The 19,672-nt window shown below is 37.4% G+C and overlaps 2 protein-coding genes across 4 annotated transcripts in view; one reads left to right on the top strand and one right to left on the bottom strand.

The window, feature by feature from the left end:
- The window catches only part of OTUD4 (OTU deubiquitinase 4), a gene marked incomplete at its 3' end in the record, with an annotated part of 29,468 nt that extends 27,470 nt beyond the window's left edge, over positions 1–1,998 (top strand). For all 3 annotated transcript variants that reach the window (XM_081999426.1, XM_081999425.1, XM_081999424.1), the window contains exon 20: positions 754–1,998. In XM_081999426.1, coding sequence (XP_081855552.1) covers positions 754–1,998 — 1,245 coding nt within the window. The remainder of the gene's footprint in view (positions 1–753) is intronic.
- A 3,483-nt stretch (positions 1,999–5,481) lies between these two features.
- On the bottom strand, positions 5,482–16,178 carry ABCE1 (ATP binding cassette subfamily E member 1). Its single transcript, XM_081999707.1, has 17 exons — positions 15,592–16,178; positions 15,195–15,280; positions 14,552–14,649; positions 13,469–13,586; positions 12,452–12,589; positions 12,217–12,286; positions 11,342–11,438; positions 10,305–10,394; positions 9,581–9,702; positions 8,667–8,888; positions 8,128–8,187; positions 7,976–8,034; positions 7,696–7,806; positions 7,454–7,596; positions 7,230–7,352; positions 5,954–6,065; positions 5,482–5,730 (listed from the first exon to the last, which is right to left on the bottom strand). The coding sequence occupies exons 1-17, from the start codon at positions 15,692–15,694 to the stop codon at positions 5,683–5,685; spliced, it is 1,800 nt and encodes a 599-aa protein (XP_081855833.1). The 5' UTR covers positions 15,695–16,178; the 3' UTR covers positions 5,482–5,682.
- Between the last annotated feature and the right edge of the window lie 3,494 nt (positions 16,179–19,672).

Genomic DNA, 19,672 nt, shown 5'->3' with positions numbered 1-19,672 from the left:
TGTGCTAGTTAGCTAACCTGGAAGTAGAGGAAAGGGAAGGGGGTCACTACCTGAGGTGGGCGACTTCAGTGTTGTGAACGTAGCTCACGTTCACTAGCAGCACAGAAAAGGTTGCTGCTGAAAATGGTGCCTGTCCGTTGTGTGACTCCCAGCAGTAGCTGGGAAGTGTGTTGTATGTTCTAATGAAACCTGTCCCCCTACTTAATGGAACGGCTTCCGAGAAGGCTGATCCGTGGGTTGTGTGTATATAGGTGGATTTCAGTCGTTACAAATTGTCCTTCGGGAAATCTTCTAACTTTGGGTCTCGGTGTAGTTATGTTTTTGTTTTTCTAAGTCAAAAGATGTGTGTGGTATGACTTCTTGTTGTTTTGATTGTTATGCCTTAGCTTGTCAAAAAGTGAGCTAGGAGGGCAAATTGCTGAAGAACTGTGATTCTGGAAAGTGAACTAGAAATGTCTGTCTTCAAATGCATAGCTAAAGCTCGACTTAAATACATAATGCTATTAAATTGACCATATAGAAATTGTTACCAAGTTTTCTTAGTGGTCATAACTGCTGCCCATTGCAGCTGCATTTGGAAGGAAAACAAAAATTGAGAACATCGTCCTGGAGTCCTAGATATGTAGAGTTGAAGGTAGTCACTGTAAATAAAATGAACTGTTTCAAAATGGTAAATGACCTGTGTGCTATCGTACCTGTCTGAACATTCAAAAGATCAAATACTTTTTTTTTTCCCCTCCCTTTGTCTTGCAGGCATACAGTTGCCCCATGTGGGCACCCCATTCTTACTTGTACCCCCTGCACCAGGCCTATTTAGCTGCTTGTAGAATGTACCCAAACGTGTCCCTTCCTGTGTATCCGCACAACCCCTGGTTCCAGGAGGCTCCGCCAACTCAGAATGACAATGAAACTGCACGAACAAACAGGCACTTTCCTGTGCAAAGCGAGGCCAGATCCAACGGTCAAATTCCACAGGTTGACAGTAGATCTCCATCACTGCCTCTGATTATACCTACAGCTCAGGTGTCAGAAAGTCAAGGACAGGTCTGTGTAGAATCGGAGAATCCCGTGCAAGCTCTTCATGCAAACTATGAGGAGTCCCTGAGAGGGAAAAACATGTTCCCACAGCCGCCCTTTGGACACAATCACTTTCTCGGTGCTGTTCCAATAGCACCTCCTTTCTTTCCTCACTTTTGGTATGGGTACCCAGTTCAGGGTTTTGTTGAAAATTCAGTAGCAAGACCTAATGTTGTCATGTCACCTGAGGACAAAGAGGCAACAGCTGGCACCTCTACGAACACATATGTGGCTGGAGAATGCAGCCCTCCAGTTCCTGTAGTAAACTCCGCAGAACAGCTTCAGAAGACTAACAGCAGCAGCGGCTCAAACACCGTACCCTTCCCTGTGGCTGCTGCAAGCACCGAGTGCAGTGCCCCAAAGGAAACTTCAGCTAGGGCACCTCCGTTGGAGCAAACTTGTCCTTCAGCTTCTCCTGCTAAGCAAAAAACAGCTGGGCAGCAGCATCGTTCTCCGCAAACACCAGGGACCGAGAAGCAGACAGCAGTGCCCAATGCTCCACCACTGTTGGCAGAGCCACTGAAAAATGAACTGAAAAATAGCATTCCCAGTCGTAAGGAGAAGACTGATAAAGGTAGAGATTCCAAGGGTACTGGTAATCTGCAGACAGAAAGCAGGACACAGAAAACGAGGGACGAGAGCTCTGAAGATGAGAGCGAAGTTTCTGATATGCTGAAAAGTGGTAGATCCAAGCAATTTTATAACCAGACGTACGGAGGAGGCAGAAGGTCTAGACTTGAGTGGGGTTATTCCAGTAGGGGAGGATATCAGTTCCAAAGAAACGAGGAAGCCTGGAAAGGACCACCCAGCAGAAGCAGAGATGATGGCTACCAGTATCAGCGCAACTTCAGAGGGAGGCCATATAGGAATGACAGGAGAAGGGCGACGCTGGGAGATAATCAGAGGGGGCATCAAGCATAGAATGAATGGATAGTTGAAAATTTTAAAATGCTAAAAGTCATTTGAAGTAGCAGTTTAAAATCTTAATCTTTCTTTTTGGTAAGGTTCAAGGATGTGTGTTAACTTTCAGCAAGTAAAGACTAGGAGGATGTGAATTCCTACCATATAGTTTTTTGGGGATTATAGTTCGGCTTAGCCTTTTTTCCTCAATGTCAGATTAGGAAAAAAAACAAGATAAGTTTAGTGTTTGATAATTCTGCCCTCCCCGCCCCCCCTAAGGTTTGTGATAGATGGATATGTACGTTCACTAGAGCAACAAATTATAGCATTTGACATGATCTAGATTCTAAAATTGGCGGTAACATTGCACCAAATATAAATGTGTATTTTATCATATAATGCCTTAGTTCTGAACTGAGCTAAAGGAATTCTCAGCCTACTGCACTGTTGTCTTTGATATGCTTCCAACCCAAAGGCCTTTCATCTCAAAAAAAAAAAAAAAAAATCAAAATCTGTCAAACTTGAATGTTTCTTCTTCAGTGTGTTACACATATGGCAGCCAGCTAACCCTGTGTCTTAGGTATGTTGTATATAGTTCTTTTCATATTCATAGGGTATATTTTTGAATTTAAAAAAACATTTGTTGAAATCAGAATCAAGGCAAGCAGTCAAGAATAGCTGTGTATGAATTGATAGGAATGGCTGTTTCCACCAAGACTTCTTAATGCTGGTGTGATGAGAAATGGTGCCTATGCCAACTGAATGATTACAAAGACAATAAAAATGTAGATGCTATGCATTTCCAAAATAATTCTGCATCTGTTATAATAGCAGAAGTTTTTTTAATGCCACTTTAACACTAATGCACTGACAAATCCTAGATATTTTAAGGAGATGCATAAAGTACATGTTACCTTTTTTTTAAGTTTGTATGATTGAGCTACTGTTCAGTATTCTTTTGTGGTTGCACTGTTGATGCAAATTTGTTTTGCATGTATAACTCCTTGCTGGAACTACTTTTAAAAGCAAGAGGGAGAGTCCTGGTGTGCTCTGCTTTTCCCTACAACTCAGAAGAAAGTGGCTTCTGCCTTATATTTTTACACTGTGTCAGAGTTCCAATGCTGTTTCTTCTGACCCTGGTAATGATCTCTGCAGTGTTCCTGTTGCCTTTGTAGTTTGGATGTTCAGCTGTCCAAACTCGGAGAGTGCGGTGTGCACAGCATTCACTCGGCTCTGTTGCTCTGTAAGATTCACTGTTGTGTATATTTTTATATCTCTGTATATACTAGCGTAGGTGATGGTACCCTTTCATTCATGTCTGAGATTGTACACCCTTGATCAGGAAACTTGAGTGACAGTTATGTGATGAAAAACTTCTTTTCAGATGCATGCCATGTATAAAACCCTACTTAAAATAAAGGTTTGTCTTTTCAGTTTCTTCTTAAGTTACACTTACATATTTGAAACTGTCACAATGACATTAAATGTATGGTTTTGTTCTGATAGAGCCACTCATTTATAGTTCTGCTGCTGTCTACAATTAGCTAATATGTAGGCAAGCTGCAGACTAAAAAGGGACATAAACTGGATGTCTAGTTCTTACTCAAAATAGTAGTGGGTTTTGTTAATCTAAATACTTTTCCACCCAGAAACATATAGAAGGTTTCAAGAGAGGCACTTTTCAGGTTGAGAACCGAGGGATTTAACAGTTGATACCATTGTGGTCCTCTGTTTACCTGTACTACTACGAAGACTTCAAAGGGGCTTCTTGTCACCTTTCCTGGGAGGTTCTAAAATGTAACTCCAGTTTGTAGCCCAAATCTGTCCAGCAACTGCTGAAATAATCATTCGGTACTACAGCAGGCATTTAATCATGAGCTTTGTTGCAAGAACAAATGCAGTAACATCTACACAAACTCCTTGGGAATCACATCTACAGAAACTCCTTGGGAATCAGATGGAAAACCATAGGCATGGCAATAACTGGTAGGGCTGTGCTTTTAGAATTTACTTTTAAAAATTGATTTAAAGCATTTACCCTGGGCCTGTGCCCACCTTGTTACTGTAGGACAAGTGCAGATGTAGGATTTTCTCCACCTTCACCGTTGATAAAGTATGGTTTCCTCTGGTTTTGCTGAAAGACTTGTAGATTGATTGGCCAAACCTTTTACCTGGGGCAAGATGTTTTAGGTTGCAGGATTCCACTGGTTCGTAGGGGGCTGTATGTAATAAAAATAAAACCATATCATTACCTCACCCTAATTAGGGCTGATTAACAGATGATGTGGAACTCGAGTCCAAAAGGATTCGTACTCATCTGCATGACTTTAACTAGAAGTTTTGCTTGGCCTTTAGGAGTTTCTGTCCCAACACATGGTGGTGGTATAAGGCAGTATTCATCACCGGTACTTCTTCATGGAGTACCTCTGCTGGTGTAACATGGATGTATTTCTGTTGTCAGCTAGCCACAGTGAGGTGTAGAGTGTGTCTAACACCCAATACTGCCAAGGTTATAAAATATCCAAGTTATTAACACACATAATGGCTTAAAAAAAAACACCCAAAAACTCACAAGCCACTGCCTTCTGTAATGTATGAGGCAAAAATGTAAATAAAGAACAAAGCCATGTTTTATCTCCTGTATGATTTTTCACATGCCAATGAAGGCAAGAAGACAGCTGTTGCATGGAAAATACCCCTCCTTACTTTTAAGATAAAGTTATTTTTACACAAGTAAGTAGGAACCCCTAAATATAGACACTTTTCCCTAAAAGACCTTATTTTATATGGTAACTGATTTTTGACAAGCTATATTTATCTTCATTTTTGTCTACAGTAAGGATCAAAGCTTTTGCTTTAGGCAAAAGTAATTCTTGCATCTTAACCTTGTAAAAACTTAATCTTTCCATGGAAAGATAGCGGGTGCCAGCAGTTACCGGTGGAGGAACAAGTTGGAAAAAAACAGTCATTAACCTTTCTTCAGTATGGAGGTTTAAGTTACAGAAGATAGAAAGGATTTTAATACTTTAAGACTTTATTTAACTTACTAGTGTCTTGTAACTTGGGCTGAGAAGATGAACAGGGACAGATGACTAAAGCGGTGTAGGTATCTTCCTTTATATTGTTTGTACTCCATCTATCTTTTGTGTGGTGTTCTCTGTAGCACGAGAAAAGGTGTGCCTGACAACATCCTATAAACATATACACTTCTGAATCAGTAATTCAAGAATTTTTGCACTGTGTCACTGAAGAGCTGTAAGTTAGGAGGATATTTATTGATGGAAACCCTCATCCAGAGAGATTCAGCCTGACATTCTTGGGAAGCTTGCCTCTCATACAGAAAACAGCTTCAAATATTCTTAGAATGAGGAAGTGCAATCGGTACTTAGTACATGGGTAATATATATTGAATTGAAAACCTCCCTTAAAGTTTGAAAAATCAGGAGACTCAGTTGCACAATTTCAAGGTGGTCTATTTTGAAATTATTACACTGAAAATAGGGCTGTGTCACCAAAATCTTAGAAAGTGGCAGTTTTACTCAGACTAGGATTTACACTGCTACTCAGATGTTACACGCAGCAAGAGATTTCAAGCTCCAGAAGATCAAGTGTTCTAAAAACCTGACTGAGCCTTCTCATCCACAAATGTTTAGATGCCAATATGCATTTCTATATGCCAGTTACAGAGATGCTCAGATGCAGTATTTAGTCATCCAGGAAAAAGTAGTTTCCACTCTTCTTTTGTTCCACATCCTTGGGAAGAGAAAAGAGGTCAGGGTTACTTGAAGTAGTCTTTGAAATAAAAAGATACTTATCTAAACTCCTTTCTACCTTCCTTATTACTCTTGCTACTTGTTTCACGTGTTCCAGCACAGCAGAACTACTGGGTTACTCTTCATTTTGTTCCTTATTTTATATACCTGGCTTTATATAAACCAGTCATGGCTGCTTTACTGTAAAGGTGCTCCTCTCTTACCTTGATTGAATTGAGTTTGTTTATTCTTGGTCTGTAATTATTGGGGTCTCTTCTAAAAGTGATTTCAAGTTGAGACAAAAACTTGTTCATTCCAGCCAAAAGAGTCTGTGGACTGTTAAGAGAGAAGAACATTCCAGCTAAATCTGCGTAAATTCTACACTGTGCAGGATTACAGGCAGCTTTGACCTCCATCCTGAGCTCATGCAGGTCTGCTAACGTGAGCTGTATTTGACATGCCGGGATATGCTGCATTTTCAGGCAAATCATGTCTTGTCCAAGAAGTTGTAACTACTGCTCTCATCTGTCAGCAGTATCTCGGCATGGCACTACAAGTCTTCAGACTGCCATCTTTACGTTCTTTTTACTTTGTATCCACACCTGTGCCTGTGCTGGCACACTTAAGTTACCTACATTCAAATTAAAAAAGCCAGAGCTGCACTATTAGCAAGATGTAACAAAGATGCTAACACATAACTGATGATGAGAAACAGTTGCATGATCATGATTTTTTCATTCAAACAAGTGTGTTCTTAGGAGGAATACCATCAAAACCTGGCTAACAATGTGTTGTAAACACAAAAAATGTTGTTAAACACATGGCTAGAGCAACGTGCTTACTTCATCTGGCTCACATTGTGTCCTTGGTAATTATACTGTTTTAAAAGCCCAGTTTCCAATAAGGCTGCTCCTCAAAAAGTCTCTGTAATTTACATGGAATTATTTACAGAAACAAAAGCAGACATATCAAGAGAGACAGCCTTGAAAGAGTAAAACTCGTAGGTAGTATACATGTTATACTGCTGTCAAGACTTGTGCTTCACGGGATTTGCACACAGCTACCCTCAGTACACTGCTTTCTTTTAATACGTCTGAAAGTTATTTTCACAAACGTAGTTTACAATTGGTCCTTTTTTTCCATTCCTTACAATTGATGCCACTTATTTGTTCTCCTCCGATTGTCATTTAATTGGTATGCAGTTGCTTAAGGCTAGTTTAAGCCCAGAGCTGGTCCAGTTTTTGAGGGCTCAGTTATATTCTCCAACTATGCCCCAACTCTGTGTCTAGGCAGCCTCCAAGTGTGGGTCAATCGCATTTTCTTTTCCTCACTTCAGAACAAAAGCCAGAACCCTCAGGACACGCTTGGATGACTTTAAATGCAGCTTGAATTTCCATAGGCAGAGATGCTTCACCGCCTTGTTTTTATTGATGCTTCTGATAAGCAATTTATTTCTATGTTATCCTCCTTTATTGCTTCTAATCCAAACAAGTCTCTTACCTGTTCGCAAGTGTGTTCTTGGAAGGAATACCATCAAAAACAATCACACGATCAGCAAGATATGTAGCCATGATAAAATCGTGTTCTACCACAAAAGCTGTTTTTTTAGCGTGGAGAATGAAACTGAAATAGAAATTAAAAAGAAAAAGAGAGTGCACCAAATATAAACTTTCTGTAAAACTACTGAAAGTTTCAGTCCTTTTTCCCCATCATGCATACTTTACCGTTTAATGACTCTAGCAGCCATTAGACGTTGTTCAGAGTCCAAATATGCTGAAGGTTCATCAATTAGGTAGACATCTGCAGGTTTACCAAGACAAAGGGCTAATGCTACGCGCTGCAACTCGCCACCAGACAATGTTTGAACCTGTTGGGGTAGGGAGGGGGGAATAAGGCCTTATTTAGTTCAGGTACTGGCACAGAATTAAAGAGGAAAAGTCAGGATGTTGTCTCAGGCAATTAATACCTCCTGGTCAATGATGTTTTCTATCTGAAGAGGTTTCATTACATCAGTTACAAACTGGGGATGTGTATAGGCATCTCTGATCTTCTCATGCAGTAGCTGACGGACACTTCCCTATTAGAAGAAAAATGTTGCCACTTAGTTTTATGCACCACACCACAAGAAAACAAGAAATACAATTAATGGAGCTTTTTGTTCCAGGCATAAAGAAATTCTACCTGTGTACTACCAACATGCTTTTTGTAGCAAACACAATACTTAAATAAATAAGGCTGAAACATACTGTAGATTTAGGACTGATCTTCTGTGGTTTGTAGCTGACATTTAGAACCGGGACCTCACCTATTAAAAAAACAAAACAAAAACCAAACTATAATGAAACAAGAGCCTTCCAGTATCTTCAAAATAGATTTCAACTAAGGGATTAAGCACTACCTCCTTCATCAGGCGTAAGTCTTCCTGCAAGCATTCGGATAAATGTAGTTTTGCCAGTTCCTAAAATACAATGCAAGTTACATATTCAGACCTTTTAGTAACTTAGAGCTCTAACAATTAAGTCACTGATACAGTAAAATAAAGACTTAATAAGGAACACATTTTAAAATTCAACTGCTTTGATAATTCCTATATTGACTTCCAGCAAGCAGCACTTGCTATTACTTGCTTTTTCAAATGGAAGAGACATCTAAAACTACAATAATTTTGTGGCTAAGCTCATCAGGTCAATCATCCTCCCGCCAATCTAAGTTCTTCAAATGGGGTCACAGACAAACACAATGACATCATTAACATTTGGTAGCTGCAAGTTTCTGCTTTATAGAGAGCAAGCTCATGGCATGAAATCTTCACTAGGAAATGAGCAGTTCAACCTGACTCAAAACCAGTGATTTTTGAGCCTGGCTCCCAGACTGAAAAAGGGCTTTAGGAGCATATTTAGGGCTGTAGAGGCAGTTTCCAGCAAGAACTGCACTTACCATTTTCCCCTAACATCACCATAATTTCAGAATCGGTGAATTCTCCAGCTACTATGGATAGTTCAAATTCTCCCATCTTTTTTTTCATTCCTGGATATTTGTACATGCACATCTTTTTAACCTCTTCTTCGTTAGCTGTCTCAGCCACTTTGAATACCAGAGATGCATCTCGAAACCTTAGATTTTCTGTTGGAACATAGCCATCTAAGAAAATGTTTATGCCTATGAAGAGAGGGGGGGAAAAAAAAAAATCATTAAAAAAGGTCTATGACAAACAAGACAAGATGAATTGGAATTTACAGCCAAGAATTTAAATCAGTTAAGGAGAACATCAGATTTTAAATGCCGTAACAGAGGCAACAAAACCTCCTATTTGAAAGTGTGTACATTACACAAATTGGATGAAGAAAAATCTGACCAAAATTACAGAAAGGCTAAAGAAACTCTTCCTGAAAACCTAGTATTAGTGGTGTGTGTAGGGTTTAAAGAAACTACTGCTGTTGGACCCATTCTCACAACAACAGTTACTACGGAGTCTCAGTGCTACAAGTGTGGTCAATTTAGTCGAACACTACATACCTCTGTACTGTGCAAACTGTCTCCTGCCCTTTCTTTACTATTTATAGGGTCTTTTGTGTAATTCCACTGTTTACAAAACACCTGCAAGTATCAAAATTATGTCCATAGCAAGAGACAAAGGGTATTTCATAATTAAGACTTTTGGGTTGAGTCAGAAATTTAGGATCATGTAAAACAGAAATTCTGCACAAAATAAAACAGTAGTTTTTTAGTTACCGAACTGTAACAGGAAGAAGACATGTTCACATAGTGGACAACTAGCATTTTGGTACCTTTTTATTTTCTGCCACAAAATTTCTTTTGGTATGTTTAAAGAGAAATATATCAAGAATTACCTTCTCTGACGCTGAAAGGCATAGTAACAACACCATAAGCACTTGGCACACCATACAGGCAGCAGATGAAGTCAGAGAGATAATCTAACACACTCAGATCATGCTCTACAACAATAATGTATCTGAAAGAGAGCCAGAGATACGCTTTTATACTTCCAACGCAAAACATTTTGTCTTTCTTTCTTACTCTAGTCTTGCATAAGCAGAAGCTATCAGCATGATTTTCATTTAATATGGTTTCTTAGCTTTATACTAAATAAGGATAGAGTTCAAATCTCTGATAAGCATTTTTTTTTTTTAAACTGTCCAATAAACAGACATTGTGAATGACAAGTTCAAAGTCCATCTTTGGTGTAAACTGGCAGCTTCTTTATGTACAGTAAGTGGAAGGATATTGATTGACTGGAGTGAAAAGTACTTGGCACATTTTAAGAAAAAAAAAATATTTGTGAGAAAGGCATGGAACAGCAATATTCAAGTGAAAAATAACCACCTATATTTTCACATCCTTATTACAAAATGCTGAAATAGTACAGAAACTATAGGAAATAAGTTTCTAAAATGCAAAGGAACAGAGTATTACTGACTTAGCATATTTTAAACATCTATTAGTGTACCATGCTGAGAAATCAGCACTTCTAAGGAGAGGGACTGGGTGTTTCTTCCCTCTGTAAACAGTCACCTATTATTACATTCTAGCAAAACATTTAAAGTTTGTATTTACCTGTCAGGGTTTATTAGGGATCGAATAGTAATGGCAGCCTTCAAACGCTGCTTCACATCTAGGTAGCTAGAGGGTTCATCAAACATGAAGCTAGCCCCAAAAGAAAGAATGAAGTCTTGGTGAATGCAAGCTTTCTACGTATTCAAACCTAATACTAACATTTCAACTGTTAAAGACACAGAAATAAAAAACATTATCATTATTTATATTGAGAGACAAAAAAAAGAGAATTATGTACTGACACCTGCCATGAATCTCTGATAGGACTGTCACGTGACATTGTTAAACAGTTTGAGTTAAGTATTACTTTGCCAAAAGCTCTGACAAAGTTATCAAATGTTACGAGAAATCAGCAGTCAGAAATCCCATGCACTCAGTTCTGGTTTGGCTTAAATTTAACATGAACTGAAAAGTGCCAAAGTACTTTAGGACACTTGGAAGAAGGACATCTTCCAAAAGAGAGAAACAAAACAAACAATAAAACCCACCCAAAACCTGCACCAACCAAAAAAAAACCCCAGTCAACCAAAAAACCCCCACCAAAAAAAAAAAAAATTCAAAACAAAGCAGAAACCAAAACCCCGCAACTCTTCTGATCTTGCTTTCTTGGTCCCAAGGAGTCAGGAAACAGCATAGACTAGACAGCAATTTCCTGGTTGCAAGACAGAAGAAGGGGGACGCAAGTTCCCAGAGGTGTCCATCTCTTATTCAGAGAGGCTAAGTGAGGTACGCTGTCAAACAGGATACATTCATGTGGGATTAGGGAAAGATGATGAAGTTGCGATGCTGAAATTTAACATTGGCCTCCGGAATTAGCTACTTCCAGTCAGATGAATTAAAGTATAAAAACTCCAGAGATTATATATGGAGTAAATGTGGATCTCTGCTTCCAAGCTGGTAAAACTATTTTTTTAAAAAATCCTTTGTTTAAATATTTCAGATGAAAGTATTATTTCTAACAATAAATGTAAATTAGAGGACCATATTCTGAGACAGATTATTAGAAGCAATATGTAACAGAATTAAACTAAACATACATATCAGCCTTCTGAATGCAAACAACTGCACAAGCAAATCTCTGAAGTTCTCCTCCTGAAAGGTCCTCAACATTTCTTTCTTTCAGATGTGTTAAGTCTGCAAATAAGTGGTTAATTTTAGATATGTTATAACCAACACAACAATTCATATTTTTATTACCTACAGAAACATGTATAATCACAGCAGACATTCACTGGTGTTTCACTAGTAAGTTAAGTGGGACCCAATGACCATGCTCTTGGTGGCACAATGCAGCCCCACCTTTAAAACCCAGATCTACTGAAAAGAACCCTGTTGTTAATTCAGCAACACCTAAATTTAGTAACAACTGAATACAAAACACCTACAAAAAATTAACAGGGCTGGATTATGCAGAAGTTATTAATTGCATTAATCTCAAAAGTCAGTATCACTCTCATTATAATTAGCTATACACAGGTGGGTTTTCTTTTTTTTGGGGGGGGCGGGGCACACGGGAGGCAGTGGTAAATTTTTTTTGTACTTGCATGGTATTTTCTATATGTAAGTGTTCTCACAAGAGGGGATGCTAACATTTTGCCAGAGTTATAAGCAAGCAAGAGCAGCAGATGGTAACTGGAATTCTTTTTCTACTATGAAAACAGAAACTGCATTAGATTCTGTTAACTAGCATGGATCAATTAGTTTGCCTTTGCCACTAGAAAGTATTCTTGGCATTGGTTCAGATATGCTTACAGCAAGCCCTAGGCTTTAAACTAAAGCATCTTTACTTTTTTCTATCTTTTTTTAAAATTGGTATAATTTAAGTCTACTATCACATAAGTAGTAAGTTTATTTTTTCAGTAAAAATGTATTTCTCGAATACTTTGAAGTTTGACTTCACAAAATTACGTACCAAGCTGCTGACATACGACAGTTTGTGTCTTAGTTTCATCCTTCCGATCCAGAATTGATCCCACTGTTCCCTGCATGATAAATGATAGAAAATACCCACGTTTTATCAACATTAGAAGTTTCAGACATTAGTGGATTTTTTACATTGAATTATGCTGATAAATAAGATCTTTAAACACAGAAGAAATATTATAGGAGAAGCTCCCAGCTTTCTATTAGCTCATGAAATTTCTCACCTTTGCAGCTTTAGGGATCTGGTCCACGTACTGAGGTTTAATGATAGCTTTCAGGTCATCTTCCAGGATCTTGGTAAAATAATTTTGTAATTCAGATCCTCGGAAATAAGTCAAAATTTCTTGCCAGTCAGGTGGATCCTGTGACAAAATTAAAGGCTATGTTTACTTATACCATTCTAAAAACATCATTAAAAAAATATTTTATTTTAAAATTCTGATAAATACAGCAAATAGAATGTACTTGCAAGATTAAAAAAAAAAAGCCTGGATAAAAGCTAGTTGCCAAACTGTTACGTTGCCTCTGCAAAGTTTCCATTAAAAAGAAATAGAAAAATTACAAAATTGCAAAATGGAGGGCAGAAGTTCAGATTTTTTTCCCCAGGTGTCACTAGCCCTTTCAAGAAAAAACATTTTAAATGAACAAGAAGAAACTATGGATTTTCAGAACTCAGTATTAAAGTGTACAGTGGGAAGTATGTTCAACAACAACCTAAGATAACAACACATTTTATAAGAGATCGTCTTCAAAAGAATCAAAGATAAAAAAGCCTAAGAGATCAAAAGGATACATGGTAAGTGCTCATAGACACGAGAGCTGTTCAGATAAGAACAATATTGAACTTACAAGAAACTCCAAAATTGAGCTACTTAAATTCCTTGATTAGGAATAGGTAAATTGTGCAGAGCAAAAAAAAGTTGACATTTTTAAAGACTGGTATAAAAAAACCCAAACCTTAAGTGTGACTTAAAGACAGAAACCTATCTCTCATATTTATCTTTACTGAGTTACAAATGTAATTAGTATCCTTACCTTTCTTGAAAGATACACAGAATTTGCAAAAAAACCTTTGTTAACATCCTCCTACTACTGTTTCTGTGTGGAGTTGGTCACCTGGTAATAGGGAAAGTGCCAACGTCCTTGCAAATCCTATCGCGTTCACAGATATGAAAATTCAGTGAAAAAAATATAGCCATAGCTATCTATATTGCCAACTCTATTTTACTGCTGATACATACATCATATTTTCCAAGATTTGGCTTCTGTTTTCCTGCTAAAATCTTCAAGGCAGTTGATTTTCCAATACCGTTGGTTCCAACCAATCCCAGTACTTCACCTGGACGAGGGATAGGCAACCTGTACACAACATCAATAACTTTGGATTATATTAATGCCATCATACACCAACATTTGGTAGTCAAGCAAATGTTACAACCTGTTTTCAGGCTTTCTAATTATTTCAGCCTACTTTGTTAACTCGTCAATATATAATTCAAATTAAATCAATATTCCTTAAAAATAGAAGAACATAAGAAAGATTTAAGAGCAGTCTGTTCTTTAAACAGCTCTGTTAAAATGAGCACTAAAATTTTATTTCGTTATAATACTTTTCAATAAGAAAAAAGTAACTAACATTCAAAAAGGAAGCTACTGAGGTAATCACAGAATCACTAGGTTGGAAAGGACCTTCAAGATCATCAAGTCCAACCATTAATCCAGCACCACCATGTCCCCTAAACCATGTCCTGAAGTGCCAAATCCACACGTTTTTTGAACGCTTCCAGAGATGGCGACTCCACCACCTCCCTGGGCAGCCTGTTCCAATGCCTGACCACTCTCTCAGTGAAGAAATTTTTCCTAATATCCAATCTAAACCTCCCCTGGCGCAACTTGAGGCCATTTCCTCTTGTCCTATCGCTAGTTACTTGGGAGAAGAGGCCAACACCCACCTCACCACAACCCCCTTTCAGGTAGTTGTAAAGAGCAATAAGGTCTCCTCTCAGCCTCCTCTTCTCCAGACTAAACAACCCCAGTTCCCTCAGCCGCTCCTCATAAGACTTGTGCTCCAGACCCCTCACCAGCTTCGTTGCCCTTCTCCGGACACGCTCCAGCAATAATAATAATAATAATAATAATAATAATAATAATAATAATAATAATAATAATAACAACAACAACAACAACAACAACAACAACAACAACAACAACAACAATAAATAATAATAATAATAACCACCAAGAACACCTTGATGTGCACTCTGTTTAGACTATCAAAAACTTGGATTTTTGTCTCTCTCACATTAATTTGAAAAATAAAATACCTGTGAAGTTTGAAGGCATTGGCACAATATCTATGCGTAGTTTCTTTCTCCAGGTTGCTAGGTAAGTTAACAATTGACAAGGCTCCAAAAGGACATTTCTGTAATTGAAATAAAGTTATAGATTACTAGTGCACACAAACAATTTATTAACAAAATGCTATGTTCTGTACTGCAACCAGCTGTGCATTTAAATATTTTTACAAGAACTTTTACCAAATTATTTCACTTTCATTTATATAGCCAACTTTCCAAAGAAGTTCTATAGCACATTTTTCCAATTAAACAGTTAGCAATTTAGACCGTCAGTCTACAATAAAAATGAGGCACACTGCATATATTCTCTAGCTCTTTTACAAAATCATCTTTCTATTGCTAGGTGTCTATAGCCACAATCAAACAAACAAAACCAAACAAAAACAAAGCCACAAACAAAAAGTTACCAACCACAGCCTGCAACCCTACCATTTGAGTAAACTCACAGAGTACTTCACTTTCTATAAACAATAACAGTTAACAAGGTCTGATTATTCAGGGAAACAAAATTTTTTTTGAAGTTACAGTATGCATTACTAAACATAATTACTAAATATAATAGCATAATAAGGAAATTTTATCACTTTAACTAAAGTAGCCTAACTTTTACCTTGATGCAAATACCACAACCAATACAAAGTGTTTCTGAGATCCATGCTATTTTGCTCAGTGATGTGACTTCTATGCAAAGTTTTCCTGTGAAAAAGAATAAGATTAACTCAAGAAAGTTTCTGATGAATCAGAATTCTTGCCAGTACTAATAAATTCCACACAGGAACATGTAACTGGTTAACACTCACTGAAGCTTCAGATCATCTGAAGACCTGAAAAGTGGCTTTATTACTATGAATTGTTCATGCTTTCAGTGAAACTTCTAAAGGCTTTATGGAACAAAGCATGAATGATAAACAAAAAACTAGCAATTATGAAAAACCAGTTCCTTCTAGTAGAACATTATTTAAAACTTCTCCAATTGCTTAAATACTTTGTTAAGTTACATTTCTTACCCATTCGAACCACAGGACAACTCTTCTTGCATTCTTGACGGCATTTCTTTGGCTTACACTTGTCATGGTTGACAATAGCAATTCTTGTTAATTTGTCTGCCATAATGCACAATTTAGGGTTAAGCACGTACACCAATTATGAGGAGGAGTATTGGGAGTCTTCCAGATCTTAAGGGAAAAAAAAAAAAAAAGAAAAAAAAAAATCCAAAAGAGAACAGAGAACAACATACGTATCTGAAGTTATTACTAGCAGAGTTCAGAGATGAAAAAAGCAAAATTATGTGATTTTTTTCCTCTTTTAAGCAAGATGGCAAACAGGGCAAAGTCTCCGATAGAAGTACTAAAGGTACTGATATGTAAATAACTGCACGAATCTTCAACATCAGCTTTCAATTCCATTACTATTTCTTGACTATAAAATAAAAAGCTGTGATTATATCTGAGAATGTATTTGTTTCCAAGAAAAGCATGTTGTAGTAAGAACAGAAGAATCTATACTGCTGCAAATCCCAGTTGCACAGGCTGCCTTGTGTGAAGTAACCTTGTTCATGCTACAGTGTCTGGTAAAGTCAAACTGTGACTACAACTATTACTCCAAGAATCTGATTATAATATTCTGCAAACTGTATGCCAATATTCTATATTAAGTTATTAAAATACTGTAAAATTTAAACCAGTTTTCAAAGTGAAAATTTGTAGTTGCATATAGAAAAGTAATCCAGGCAATGTGAACAGACATACATGATGGTGTTTGATTCTTTTATCTTGAGTTTCATTAGTACTTGAATAAGTACATTTACATTCTGCATTTCCTAATATGATATCAATAACTATAATATATTCCGACAAAAATAAGCAAGATTCTGTATAAAATGACTTTATTTTTAGAAGAGAAAGGTCTTGGAGTACTAGACGATGAAATACTCCTGAAATCACAAATGAATGCACTCAAAGAAGTGAAATTACTACTTTTATTGCTCCACATAACTCTCTCTTCCTTTGCTTAGATATTTGTAATGCACATTGACAAGCACTGGACTGTACTGGGAATTTATGTCAACAATTGTAGAGAAGAAAGGGAAGAACAAAGAATTTTAAATTTAAGTCTTGATAGATAAAAAAAGGTGGAATGAATTTTAAAGTGCACCTGTGTTTCCTTTAACATATTCACACATAGTACTGAGAATAACAATAATAAGGACTTCATCTTCCTATGAGCAACATACACCTAAGGACAACTCCCTCCACTCGCTCCTGCTCCAGAACAGAGACAACTGAATTACAAGGCTCTCGGAAGTTTACAAGATGTTACAGATGGCAAACAGGGGTTTTTTTTAGGTCTAAAGAAAGACCATAAATAAAGTACAAAGCACTTCCGGTTCAACACCGCTAAATAAAGTGATGGCAGCCCTACAGATAATGCCAATTCAAAATCATTTCAATTCGATGCAATATGTATCAGTAGTTCAAACTGATACTGGGAAGTAGTTCAAACTTTGTAACTGGGAAGGAGTCTTCAAAATACTTCAGGTTTCCACACAGTCCGCACGTGCACTTCCTCCCAAGAAAAGGATTCCAATATTTCTTATTAAAGAAAGTATTTTCTGTTGGATGTCCAGTTCATCTTTGTTCCACTGAATGAAAGTATCCTGCAGTGGTTTAGAGATTATTTACTACATACAGCTATCATATGAAGAAAGGTTGTGACTTTCAATCTCCTGAAAGAAGCAAGAATAAAATAGGTGTATGGGACATTTATCACGTCAAACTCCATCCTTCCCAAAACCCACCGGTGAACTTTAGTTGGAAGGAATCCTACAGATACTGCTGTAATACAAAAGAAAGGAAGAGACTGGCATCTAACAGGGAGCTCATCATGAAGATGTTATTGTATCTTTAAATCCGCTACTACTATAGTTATGAATATTTTAAGTGGTTCCTTTTAAAAGAAGTGGTAGTCTTATTCCTCTTTTCAATTTCCAAAGTATTTTTAAATTAACGTCTAAAGATATTCTTCATCAGATATAAGTGAATGTAATTATTAGTCATGTTGCCAACCTTACCATGGCAGTTTCTACTTTTAGTATTTCAATTTTTTTTCTTTAATCTTTCAACATTTCCCAAGCCCAAAAGTCCTAATAACATAGTTGATGTTTTCAAAGAAATGATTCAATATTTAAGAAAAATTTGAAAAGTGATTTTACAGCTCTGTATCATCAGACCAGACTGACAAAGTAGAGCTGAACTTCGTAATTACATCCATAGACCAGGGAAACAGGCATGGAATAATGGGTTTGCAATTCTCGCGAATACATTTTTCTTACATAAGAAAACAAGAAACTGAAAGTATTATTCTTAAAAACTATAAGGATGTTTGAGTCAGGGTAATTTTCTAGGAGACAGATACTAGATTTTGTCAGAATAAACAAACAAACAAATAATACACATTCTTTGGGAATATATCCCAGTGCTTTTCATAGAAGTTCTGTAGTTTGCAATGCATAGAGTATTTGGGGGTGAAACACTCACTCTTTGGTTCCCCAAGGGAAGTGGCTAATCTGGGTCAGTCCTTTCTCCAACAATGCCTGTGTGGCTGAGTACCCTGAGCAGACAGACCATACCGTCTGTCTTCCGGGAAGGGCTCTCCCTGCTAGTTATCTTAGAGCTAAGTAGCATGCAAACTACTTCCATGAGTTACAAAAGCAAGCTCTAGAAGACAAAGTGGCCATACTTCAGGAGCTTGCTTCCCCTAGCCAACCTCCCAAACCTCTGTTGAAGGTTACTGCCAGAGCAATTCAGATAGTGGACCAGAGAAACTCCCCCCTCAGGCCATCCACCCTTCCAGTCTGGTGTTTAGCTTAAAGCACCAAAGGAGGAGAAAGGGATGGGGTTGCTCTAAAAGACCAAGTCAAATATGGCTTGAAACAACTAGTTTTTGCCACCTACCTCAGCAAGCTTTCCATCCAGTCTTGGTGGGATAATCAGACTAAAGTTTACACTACTACTCAGTGCTGAATCAGACCATGGTTGGTAAGTAATAAAACAGCCTAAGATTTTTTTTTCTTCTAACTTACTTATATAGGAAAATGCTCATCTGTGGTGAAGGGGCCAAAGAAGTACACCGAGCATTTATAAAGTACTTGGTGGGGAAGAACAAACTAATGAACCAGCATGGAGACTTAACATTCGTGCCTCCCTGCTCTCATCTACATGATGGAAGTGTTACTTTATCCAAAACTCTCCAGTGGTCTTAAGTCAGTTTTAGAAAAAAACCCCGTGACTTCTGTTACTTCTGCAATCTTTCCAGGACTGTCCTGATGCCTATGATGATAACTGTCCACAAGAGAAAATGATAATAATTTCTACTTAGAACTGACAGTTTAGAGCATATTAAACACCACTGTCCGAAATCAGACTGAACTTGAAGTTACACATTTATATGCAGTTACTTTGGTGGCATTTAACTTAACATACCAAATAGGATTGTCTGATTTCACGGTGCAGACACCAGAACTCTCAACATACTGAACACAGGTCAGCAACACATACAATATGCATATGCTACAATACAGCATACCAGTAATTGTTAAGTACAGTCAGCAGTTTAAGGGCAGGAGAAACTGGTATTCAGAAGCATTTAAGTTCACGTCTGTATTTCTCTTTTCCAAATCAAGGAGAAAGAACAAAAAAAACAAAGTATAAAAATATTGTTACTAACTACAAGAATAAAGCATTATTTTGAATTAGTGACTTATGATGGCATGACAACAGAGAATCTTTCCAGAACTGTGGACTGATGACAGAGGTGAAAGAATGAGAGAAGGAATAACAACTGCTAGGAAGAAAGAGAGTTCTAAAAACCATGACAGTATAATTTATTGAAGCCAAAAAGCTATCCATTAAGTCCAATTACGGCACAATACAAACACTAAAACATGTCTAAAAATAAGACACAAAACATCTTATCAGAAGCATTTTAAGTCAGCATTCTTGGGCTCTCTGACACAGCTGCTGCTCTCTCTGACACACCAGAAGAAATTAAAAAAAAGCAAAAAAAAAGCATGTGAGTAGACCCTGCTAC

The sequence above is a fragment of the Phaethon aethereus genome (assembly GCF_964289735.1).
Source record: "Phaethon aethereus genome assembly, chromosome: 4".
Classification (NCBI taxonomy): Eukaryota; Metazoa; Chordata; class Aves; order Phaethontiformes; family Phaethontidae; genus Phaethon; species Phaethon aethereus.
Note: the sequence above shows the minus strand (reverse complement) of the source record. Positions and strands in the feature narration are given on the sequence as shown.